Genomic DNA, 11,420 nt, shown 5'->3' with positions numbered 1-11,420 from the left:
TACTTCCGTAGTGATAACTGCCTCGGAAACCCAAGGAGGGGTCGCTATGAGTCGGGGCCGACTCGACGGCACATAACAACAACAACAACAACAGAGATTTGATTGTGACCAAAGACAACCTGCATTATTAAACATACTCTAATTGGAAATTAAAAATTCATTTCCTTTAAAATTTCTTTACTTAAAAAAGAAAAGTAATTCTTCAATTGACCCAGATTGGTCAGTAGTCAGGGTGACTACTAAAATACCCTATGCCAAGGAGCATGCCCTGGCAGTATTTTAAGTATTAAGAGTGTATTATTTATTGAGATACTACGCTAATTGGTTTTGTACATGGCTATGCTAAATGCTTTTTACATACATTATCCCATTATTCTCATAATAACCCCAGAAGGTAAATATTATTATTATTAACCTTATTTTTAAAATGAGGCACTGAGAGGTTAAGTAACTTGCCCTGGGTCACACAGAAGCCAGAGCTGTGATTCTAAGCCAGGTTGTCTGACTCCACGCTCTTTATCACTACATTTTTCTGTTTCTCTGTAGCTTTAAACACCCAGTGCTCAGTATTATTTTGTCATTTGCATTTTCTCTGTCAGAAAAACCTAGCAGAAGGACAATGGAAGTCAACAGAAATATGGCAAAGAACACGAGGAGAACCCTGCCCTAGGACTAAAGGCCTGTCAAGACCAAAGTCCTTGCATCTGGCAGTCAGTAAGGTTCAGCATCAACTCTTTTAGTCATAAAAAATGCACAAGGAGTAGATGAAGATGAGTTTCCATGCAGTCCTGTGGCCACTCTTCCCATGGGAATATATTCCCCTGAGGGAATATATGCACCTCAGGGAAGTCACGTCTTCAAAAGCTACAGAAGCTGGGTCATAGATCACTGGCAGCAGCAACATCCTCAGTAGTAATAAAAGTTAAAAACTAAGGGGAGGGGCAAAAAACAAATAAAACCTGTGTATAATTAAGTCATCAGACTAAGTAAATACAAACAAAATGATAACAAACAAAATAATCCTGTATTTAATAATTAAGATGAGAAGATGTTACACAGCCCTGGCTCCTAGAAAACACCTCTTCCACCCTTCCCAATCTTCCTGGAAAAGCTCAGCAGACAAAAGAAAGGAAGACCACTCACCCATGAGAGGAGTGCAGCCGCCCGGGTGGCATGGAGCGTCATCTTGGTGATACCAGACAGTCACCTCAACGTACCTGGAACCCAAGAGAGGAAGAATTACAATTACTATCAGATATCCATGATAAAGGAGGAGAGAGGAAACCTTCCACTTACCAGCTCTGAGCCATTTAGATAAATCACTGTTCACTTAATTCATCAAGGCACCATGAGAATATATAATTTATCATATCAAAGCTGACAGTAAAGAATCCCGCATTTAATTCAATGTCCACAAGTTCCAACTGCAATCTTTTAGTTCCATCGAAAACACAATATTCAAAGCTGACCTTCCACCCTGCTCTGTGTGACATGGTGCCTGTAAATACGGAACAAAGAGACAGTTCTAGGTCTGAGTGCTGATTCCAAGTGACCATGGTCGTGTGACCTTGGGCAAATAATGATCTGTTTCCTCATCCACAAAATGGGATTTGCAAACACCTTTCTGGGTTACTATGATCTAAAGATAAAGCAAATAGCACAATGCCTGAATACATGGTAGGTATTCTCTGACAGCATAGTGCCTAAGGCATTTGACTGCTAACCAGAAGGCTGGCAGTTCAAACCCACAAGCCACTCCTTGGAAGGAAGGTTAGGCAATCTACTTCGGTAGTGATACCACCTCGGAAACCCAAAGAGGGGTCACTATGAGTCTGGTCTGACTCAACGGCACATAACAACAACAACAGCATTCAGTATAGGATCATTGATCTTAAGTAGGTTTTGGCTCTTTCTGCAGGTACCCAAATTCCACCTAACTAATAATAAGTCCTTGGGGGGAAATTCTGGATTTTATATTCCCCACATAAATATCAAAGGTATGATTCAAACAAGGGACTGGGCATATCCAAACCAAGGCATTTGAATGAAGCCAAACCCAATTCTGGAGGAGATCCCATGGGGTATGTAATGAAAGATTAGGTACCTGTCCTGGTATTCTTACCCAATTCCTGTTCCCAATGGGAATCTGCCATCTGCCTGCCAACCTCCCCAAGAAACCACAGAGATAGTGAGTAAATATTCTCCAACACCTCTCAGCAGCCCCCACACTTCCCACAAATCCACGTGGGAACACTTAGCCCCACCCCCACCTGCTGCCTTATGTGCTCAGTCTGTCACTAGTCTAGAAGGAGAAACAAAAGTAGCATACCCGTATCACCTATAACCTATATAAATCTTCCGTGCATATCACATCTCCAAGATGTGGGCTCTGTGGAACTAACATTTGCTAAACACCTACTGTATGTAAGGCTTTAGGGATAAGAAAGATACAGTTCTTGCCCACAAAGTACTCACTGTCCTTTGGGAAGAAAAGATACATAAATGCGATCTTTCACTCTGTCATCTCTTGGTCCTTCCTAGCCAGGTATACTCTCATTGTCAACCAACCAAAATGGTATTTCCTGAGTCCCTACATACATTCATCCTGTGCTGGAAGCTACACAGGAAACAGGAGAGAACTACACCATCATCGCCCTCTAAGGGGCTTATAGCTAGGTAAGGAGTAAAATTAAACACACATAAAGCACTAAATAATAGAAGAAAATTAATGAAGTGCTAAATATAACTGCTAATTCTATTAAGTACTTTTTGACCCTGCAAAACTCAACATGATTCCATCAGTCATACCAGTGTCACAATCTTGGAAATGAGCCAATTCACCTGGGCTTTGGCAAGATCAAGTGAAGTAGTTAAGGGAGCTCTCAGAAGGGCAGAGAAGCTAAGGGGCTTCTGTGTTCCTCAGTCTTGGATGCTTTTCATCAAGCATAGCTGACCCTTGGGGCCAGGCAAGGATGAAGGCAGATGGCTTCAACTACTGCACTGCAATAAGGCTTTTCCAGTGTCTGGCCAGCTTAAAGCTAGGGGACCATATTTGGCCCCTGTGGTGAAGGGGCAACAGCCAAATGCTCAGCTCGAATAAGGCTGATTTTAAAATAATAGTAAGGTCTCTGAGCTATTTAGTAACATGGGAAACAAGGTTGAAGATCTCCTCCTTTTACCTGGAATGGGCTGCCTATAGACCTGCCTTCCTTTTGATGAGGCCCAAAACGTCTGTCAGAAATTTTATTTGCAACCTGCCACCTCTGAGAGATTCCACAGCTGTGCTGCTAAAAATGACCTGAGGTTTAGCCAACCTTTTCCCTTCATCTTAGGGGCAAAACATACAACCCCTTATGTACTCCCAGGAGAGCCTGACTAAAACTAGTTCCGCCACCACTCAGGAAAACCCAGTGTGAGGGCCAAAATACCTTTTTCTGTGCTCCCCACGCACAGAAACAGAGGGATTCAACACTCAACGCTAGAACTGAAGGACTCTGTCAGCTCAACGCCCATAAACGGACACTTTCTCAGGGACAGGACACCTGGGTGAGAGGCTTGAGGTGAGCCCAGCCATTCACTCATCTCTGGGTAATCAATGACTGAAGCCAGGGGCAAAGCTAGTTCTCAGCACTGACACTATAGCTTTAAGCAGGCCTTGGCTCAGAACCCGAGGGCTCCCAGCCAGAGCACCATCCTCCCCACCCTCCCCCTGAAATCTGAGGCAGGCCCCACCCAGAAGACTGGGTGATGGTGACGGAAAAACAGATCCCCACGATTGTACACCTGGAACCATTTCACAGAAGGATCTGCAGAGATCCACCCCAACTCAACTACGCACACCCTCAACCCACAATCCACAAATAAAACACTGGAATGCGATATGGGATGCAGGTCCTTTGGGGCACCTTCTGGTTCCCACTTGGTTCAAGAAAGAGAAATGCCCCTAGAATCCATAACAGAAGTTTCACAGAGCTGGTAAGACATCTTCTACTTTTCCTGGGCTCAAGAAGGAACCAAGACACAGAACAAGCTGCCTCATAAACTAAAGGTCTTACATCCTCTTTCAATTCCAGAACTGACATAAGGCAGCTCCTCCACATCAGGACCAAGTCCCACACTCACAGTAACTAAAGGAAGATCTATCACGACAAGGAAAACCACACGCTAGAGACACACAGCCACTTGGCCTGCGCCCTCTCCAGGGCCTAAAGAGTTAAAACCTAGCTTCAGTTCCCTACCAGGGCTGAAGCTAATGCAAACCACCTGCTCAGATGTAGGATACAGGACTAGAGGGTCAGGTTGCTAAGCTCTGGGGTCTGGTCTGAAAAAGCTTCACTTCTGGAGTAGACCAATTGATAGGCTGAAGGGCAGAGGGCCTGAGTTGTGGCACTACTATCTCCTCACCCCGCCTCCCAAGCTGGGCGCCAGCCAGCTCCTTCTGAGACCGCCTCTTAGCCACTTATTGCCTGCCTGAACACCACCCTACCTCAAGATAACACCATGGTGACCTTTGGTCTCAGCTGCTAAGCTGCTGTTCACGGGTCCTTGCCTCCCCTGAAACACTCTGTCCCTTAGGTGCCAGCTCCTACCCCAGAATTTCAAGGCCTAAAGTTCACATAAGTTCCCACCTCAAAGGGTCCTTCCCCCTGAGCCCCACCCTCTCCCACCATCCAGTGCTTCCAAAGCCTCACAAACTCATAGCTCATAAAGGAAATGGCTGCTCCACTTATGCCTGAGAGCCTGCCTGCCTATAGGCCCTACAAATTCCAGGATCTGCATCCCTTTCTAAAAGGGATACTCCTCTATCTGAAAGACATCCAAAGAGTGGACACCCTGATGCTAGGCTCCTCCTCCTCTAATTCTGGGAGGGAGCTATCCGGCACTTGCAAGGGAGCACCCAGGCCTCACCTGGTAGGTCACTCCAGAGAGGCCCAGCAAAGGCCAAGCTATATTGCCACAGGCTATCCTGCCACAAAGAAACTAGGAAATATCTTGCTGGTGCATCCCCTGGGTCAGAAAAGGTAAAAGGCCAAAGGACCAGCAGTTCTAAGAGAAGGTAAGGGGAAGAAAAAGCACAAACCTTTTCAACTCCTGAGGAGTCCAGAGCAGACTGTTTGGTCCAAGTCCACAGAATCCCTATGGACATCTGAGGTATGAGCAAACCAAACAGCTAGCTGGGTATATTCCCTGCACTGCCTAAACTAGCTCTGGAGAGGAATGAGGGAGAAATTGCAGGGGAAACTAGGATTTCCCCAAAAGTGGCTTACTAATATTTCCCCTTACCCCCACGCCTCTGTAGGGTTCAGATCAGAAGAATGTGGGCAAAAGGGTTGCAATCTTGAACTAGAGCTGGGACTTGCAGCCACATTACACACACACACGCACACGCGCGCACACACACACGGGTTGCAATCCTGAACTAGTTCAGCCTGCAGCCACATTACTTACACACACATATACATGCACAAACACTCGAGTCCACTCGAACCAGTAGTTCATGAGCAGCACCTGGTCCCACCACTATGTTCACAACCCCTCGTCCCCCCAGCTGAAAAAAATGAACCTGTTTTCACTCCCCACCACTCTGTACACACCCAGGGCCTCAGGCGGGAATGAAGCCCTCTCCTGAGCGCTCTCTGCAGCTCAACGTGCAGGCGCACACGCTTTCCCCCTCTGAACAAAAACATCTGACATCTATGCGAGGGGGGAAAGAAAGCAACCCTCTGCTCTGAAAGGCGCCAACTCCCGGATGTTGGCAAGCACTGCTCCCAACGCCTGCTTCCGAGTATGTTTACTTGCTCTCTCTCTCCTCTCCCTCCCCTTTAAGGATGGCGCAGGAAAGGGAGGTGAAGGGGGAGAATCCACCCCACCCCCTCGTCCATGTTTGAACAAAAACCCAGAGAAAGAGTGAGGGAGAAAAAGTCTCAGTGCAGGGAGGCCTTACCAGACTCCTAAAGCCAAACGTATCTACAGGTTTTAATCCGCCATTAGCATTTAAATCTTGAAAGGAGAGGAGGAGGGGGGCTAGTGGAAAGTAACCCCACACACAAAAGAAAAGTTGTTGGTTTTCTTCTCAGTCAGCCTGGCAGGAGCGATCTTCCTGGCTGACAGCCAGAAGTGCGTCACAGCCAGGAGTCTGCTTTCTTTAAAGGCACAGCAAGCTTCCGCGATCTGGAAGCTAAAGCAAAGCAGGGAACACTCCCCAAGAAAGGAGGGGGTGGGTAGCAAGGGGTGGGGAGGGGTGAGGGGCGCCCTGAGAGAAGAGGAGGGGCTGCAAAAGCTTGGCCCACGAACAAGAGAATAAAATGCTTTTAGGGGGGAGGGGGAGGACCACGAGCCAGTAGACAAAATTACTGAACTGCAACAGCGGCAAGAGCCAAACCAAAACGTGGCCTAAACACAAAACACATCTCATAGTGGCCTGCCTGACAAACCTTTTATCACCCAGACACTCCCCCTAACTCTCTCTCTTCCTCCCAGGCCTTTAGACAGTGACAGCCTGTCCATCTCTCTAGCCAACAGTAGAAGAGTAGGCCCAGGGTTGCCCTGAAGATTAGATTAGCCCCTGCCTAGTGGAGCAAGGCAGGGAGAAAGACGGAGAAACACACTCTGAAGAGCAAGTGAAACGCAGGCCCTTTTCACAGGGCAGCTTCCTGCTGGCTCCACAGCGACAGGGACAGCAGCGGGCTTTAAGCACACTTGCCACTCACACACAAAGCGCCTCACCTCCTTCTATGGGCGCGCCTGCCCTGGTACGTGACCATCCCCCAAGCCCAATCCCCGAGGGAGTCTCTCCAGACCATACCTTCTGCGTGGCAAGGCCAGGATGCTGCACTGGGCCCGCTCCTCCCCCTCGGCCACCCAAACAAGAAGCCCAGGCAGAACCTGGCCCTGGAGTGCAGGCCTGCGCTGTCCTGTCCGGGTGGCTGCGAGGAGCTATTGTCGACTGCAGAATGGCCGCCAAAATCCCAGCTGTGCTGCCAGAACCTAATCCCCTGTTCCGCTGAGTTTTTGTGGGGAGGGGCCGAGGGGCCAAGGCATGGACCGAGTAGGAGTGTGGCAGGCACTGGCTGGAGCCCCTGAACAGACACAGGCACTGGGACTCATCAGCCAAGCCTACAGCCTCTTCCTCTCCTACACACAGCCGAAAAGAAAAGATGTCTGCCTCTTAACAGGCAAAACCACAGTGTTTGCACGAGTAAGCAGCGACCCTCACCAAGGGTACCAAGAGAAACCCACCAGAGAGTTAAGAGGAACTCCCCCTCATCTTACTTTCACTCATACTTCAAACATTTATTGAACACCTACTATGTGCAAGACATTGCTATAGGACATTATGAGGAATATACAAGGATAAATTGAATACAAGTGCAGCATCTGCACTGAGGTAGCTTATAATTCCACAGGAGATCCGAAATTAATGCAAAAATTGTATTTTAATACAGTATGTGCTAAACACAATAAGATATAAAAAATAAAAATTCTAAGCAGTTGAGGGTAAAAAAGGGACTAAGAAAACTAATTGGTGTTCTAATACTGATCTTAAAATACACAGGTAGAATTTTCCCCAGATGGAAGTGGAGAGGGAGAGGGAAAGAAGGCTAAGTCAAGAAGAGATGTGGCAGCAGTGGGAGAACAGACTAGAAGGGTGAGTTAGAGGGTTGGAGAATCTTGAATTTCAGACCAAGGAATCAGCTGTAAGTTTGAAAGTTTATTTTGTTGTTTTTAACACAGAGGTGTGGTAGGATGAGAACTGTGCTTTAAGAAGATAAATCTGGTATATAAATGAATGAGACTAGCAGCTGGGAGATGAGTCAGGAGGCTGCCACAACAGACGGAAGACAGGTTATCAGGTTGCTAAGGAGGGTAAGGAAAGAGAGAATGGAAAGAAGAGGAATGAGGAGACATTGTGTAAACAGAATGCAGAGACCTTAATAACTGATTAATCAATAACTGATTGGAAGCTGTTGTTGTGTGCCGTCGAGTCGGACCCAACTCATAGCAACTCATGGGTTTCCAAGGTGGTATCACTACGGAAGTCGATTGCCCAATCTTCTTGATGAGGAGTGGCTGGTGGGTTTGAACTGCCAGCCTTCTGGTTAGCAGTCAAGTGCCTTAGGCACTACACTACCAAAACTCCTGATTGGAAGCAGGGAGAGCAATTATGAAGGGGAAGAAAGTCAAAGTGATATAGCTAGGAGGATGGAGTGGTCATATACAGAATCAAATTAAGTGAGGACTCAAGTTTGAGGATAGAGGATGTGAATCATGTTAGAACAAGAGAGAAAAACCAAACACCAAACTCACTGCCATGGATGGAGTCAATTCCAACTCATAGCGACCCCCATTGGGTTTCCAAAGTTATGAATCTTTATGAAATCAGATCTTTCTTCTGTGGAGCGGCTGGTGCATTCAAACCACCAACCTTTTGGTTAGCAGCCAAATGATTGCTACACCACCAGAACTCCTTAGAACAAGAGAAAAAGTGGGGTTAATCAAAAGCAGCTAATGCTTACTCACTGAATACTATATGCCAGGCATCATTTTACCAATCTATTCTGTATTAACTCATTCATCTTAAAAAATTCTTAGTGAGGTAGGTACTGTTATCACCTCACTGTTACAGATGAGAAAACTGAGCCACAGAGATTAAATATTTTGACCAAGATCACACACCTAGTAGGCTGCAAAACTCAACACCATTTGCTGCTAACTATGTGACCCTGGCATCTCTGAGCCTCAGTATCCCTATTTGTAAAAAAAGGATAAAGATCCCTAATTTATAAGGTTATAATGAGTATTAATCAATAACATAGGTGAGTGGTTAACAAATGTTAATTCCTATTTGGGCATGTTGGTGGCCTGTCACAATTATCCAAGCAGAAGTTGGATCACCATCTATTAGGAAAGCCAGTGAGGAACACTTCTCTGGATCCTCAGTCTGCCTCTCTGGATTTTATTTAAAGGTCCAGCTCAAATCCCAACTCCTCAAGTATTTCCAAACAGTTAGCAAAGGTTATCTTGGGAGGGAGGTGGGGTAGATTATGAAGGACTTTCTCCTTTTACACTATATGTTTCTATTTCATTTAATTTTTTTCTAAATAACCGTGTGTCACATCAGTGATGAGAAAATGTATCTTCATCCTGCATTCGGCACTTGTACTATTTAAAGTGCATATGAATGAAAGTCTTGCCTTGAAATCTAGAATGTAAATTGTTCAAGGGCGTGAACAGGTCTAGCTCTTGCTATGATCCTCTATAGTACCTAGCACACCCGAGCTATCTGAATCTGTTCCACTCAACTATACCTGGATGGCAGATTTCCAAATCCAACCTGCTGGCCACTTGAGAATGACTGTGGTGAGTGGTGATAGTCCTCAGGGGTAGGGGTAGTCAGACCAAAGCCCACTGTTGCAGAGACCTCCCATCACTGGTTCTGCTCACAGGCCCTTTAGGGTATTCCCATAGTATTGCTTTTAATCTGCGGTCAACAATCGCTGTTAGTGGAAAAGAAAGGAGCACTATAAAATCAAAGGCAAAGCAAAAACCAATGCTTTACAGAAAAGCAAAGCAGCAAACACAATTTAACAAGTGGCACAATCAACAGTCCGGAAAAATGTCTGCGGTGAAAATAGAAGGCAAGCCTGCTAAAACCACCCTGGCCACATCTGGCATTGAGTCAGCCAGAAGCTCCCTAATATGAGAGAATTGTTACTGTGTCTCAGAAGAGGGCAAGAAGACCCTCTAAACTGTTGCTTAGAGATTAGAGCAGAGGTGCTCTAATCCCACCTCTGCTCTAATCCCTAAGCAACAGCTTCCAGCTGTACAGCCTCAGAGAGGCTCAAGTCTTCTCTAGAACCTCTCTTCCAAGTTACCAAGCCTCCACACTGGGCCTGTTCTTCAGAGCAGCCCAGAGAGCCAGGCCAGTTTCTCCAGCCTCTCCCCACCCCCCACTACAGCCACCACTCCCCTCTGGTGGCAGCAGCAGAACTACCCCACCCCTCCTTGCAGCCTAGCCAAGCGGCAGGCAGGCCACATGGCTCCTGCCTGATTCCACACTCTCCTGGCTCATTGTCTCATTGTCCCAAGACTGAGATATGAATGGTAAAACCATTAAAAAAGAGAGAGAAAAAAATGATTAATACAAAATTCAGGATAGAGGATAGAGGTTGGGGAGAGGGGTCGATAATTTATCGGTTAGGAGCCTATAGAGTGCTTCAAAGGGTCTGGTAATCTCCTGAACTGGGTGGCAGGTGCATGGGTATTAATTTTATTTATTTATTATTATTATTGCTTAAAATGTAAACATTATAGATTTGAATATATATTATCATTTTTTAAAGTTTAAACAAAAAAGGGTGCAACTCCCCCAGGACTGTGCCCAGGAATGTGATGTTTCTAATAAAAATTAATGTGCCTGGCATTCAAGGTCCTCCATGACCTGGTCTCAATCTTACCTTCTAGAGTCGTTCATGCTCTTACCCCAGCTCTACCCACCAGGATTTAAAAAAAAAAAAACAAACAAACTATCTTCTGATGTCCCTCTGAACTTCCCCCTCAGCCTTTTAGCCTGGAAGGGAAGCCTGTTGTAGGACACAGTAAGCTAGGGCCCAATAGCAGCCTTTCCCACAGTCCCTACATACCCTCCCACCAGAAAAGTTGGCAGGAAAGATGCTCTTATGGGTCCACTAGCCTATGCAATACCATCTACTCTTCTCTGCCACATGATATCCAGGCATAGTATCTAAAAACCATGATTGTTATTGTTGTTATTACTGTAATGAATAGCTAACATTTATTGAGCATTTACTATGAGCCAGGCACTATGCTATACACATCCACACCATATTTGTTTAATCCTCACAATAACCCAATGAAGGAGATGCTTTGGTTATCCTTATATTACATTAAAGGAAACAAGAATTAGAAAGATCAAATAACTTGCCTAAGGTCATTAGTAAATGTTAAAGCCAAAACTTGCACCTAATTGGGTTGTATCCAGAGCTCATCCCCTTACTTTATCACCTCATGTCACCCTCAGGACAATTCATAAGGCAGATTTTGTTTCTATTTTAAAGATGAGGAATTTGAGGCTTAGGAATTAAATGATTTGGTCACTTAAGTAGTGAACTGCCTATCAAGTCTCTAAATCATTCTCTGTTGCTTTTAAACAAACAAGTATTGAATGAACAACTAAAAGCTAGCACGTTTTTAGTCACTTAAAGAAGCCTTATACTACGATGGGTCTTTCCTCGTTCAGAGCAAAGAAGGAAGAAAACAAAAGATTCATGGAAACAATTAGTCCTAGCTACTGATACACCATGCAATCTGCAGCCTATATGACTATGAGACCAGAAGAACTAGATGGTGCCCAGCTACCACTGTCAATCACTCGGAGGGGGACCTATGTAGGAGATCCT

The 11,420-nt window shown here is 45.6% G+C and overlaps 1 protein-coding gene across 1 annotated transcript in view; it reads right to left on the bottom strand.

Annotated features, from left to right (window-relative positions):
• Positions 1 to 1,185, bottom strand: part of NUMA1 (nuclear mitotic apparatus protein 1) — a 34,836-nt gene extending 33,651 nt beyond the window's left edge. Inside the window, exon 1 of the mRNA XM_042780968.1 lies at positions 1,144 to 1,185. Within this exon, the coding sequence (XP_042636902.1) occupies positions 1,144 to 1,185 (42 nt within the window). The remainder of the gene's footprint in view (positions 1 to 1,143) is intronic.
• Positions 1,186 to 11,420: the final 10,235 nt, after the last annotated feature.

Source organism: Orycteropus afer, unplaced genomic scaffold (genome assembly GCF_000298275.1).
Source record: "Orycteropus afer afer isolate SDZICR_OR568_19922 unplaced genomic scaffold, OryAfe1.0 scaffold00074, whole genome shotgun sequence".
In the NCBI taxonomy this organism is placed as follows: domain Eukaryota; kingdom Metazoa; phylum Chordata; class Mammalia; order Tubulidentata; family Orycteropodidae; genus Orycteropus; species Orycteropus afer.
This window is presented reverse-complemented; position numbering and strand designations above follow the sequence as displayed.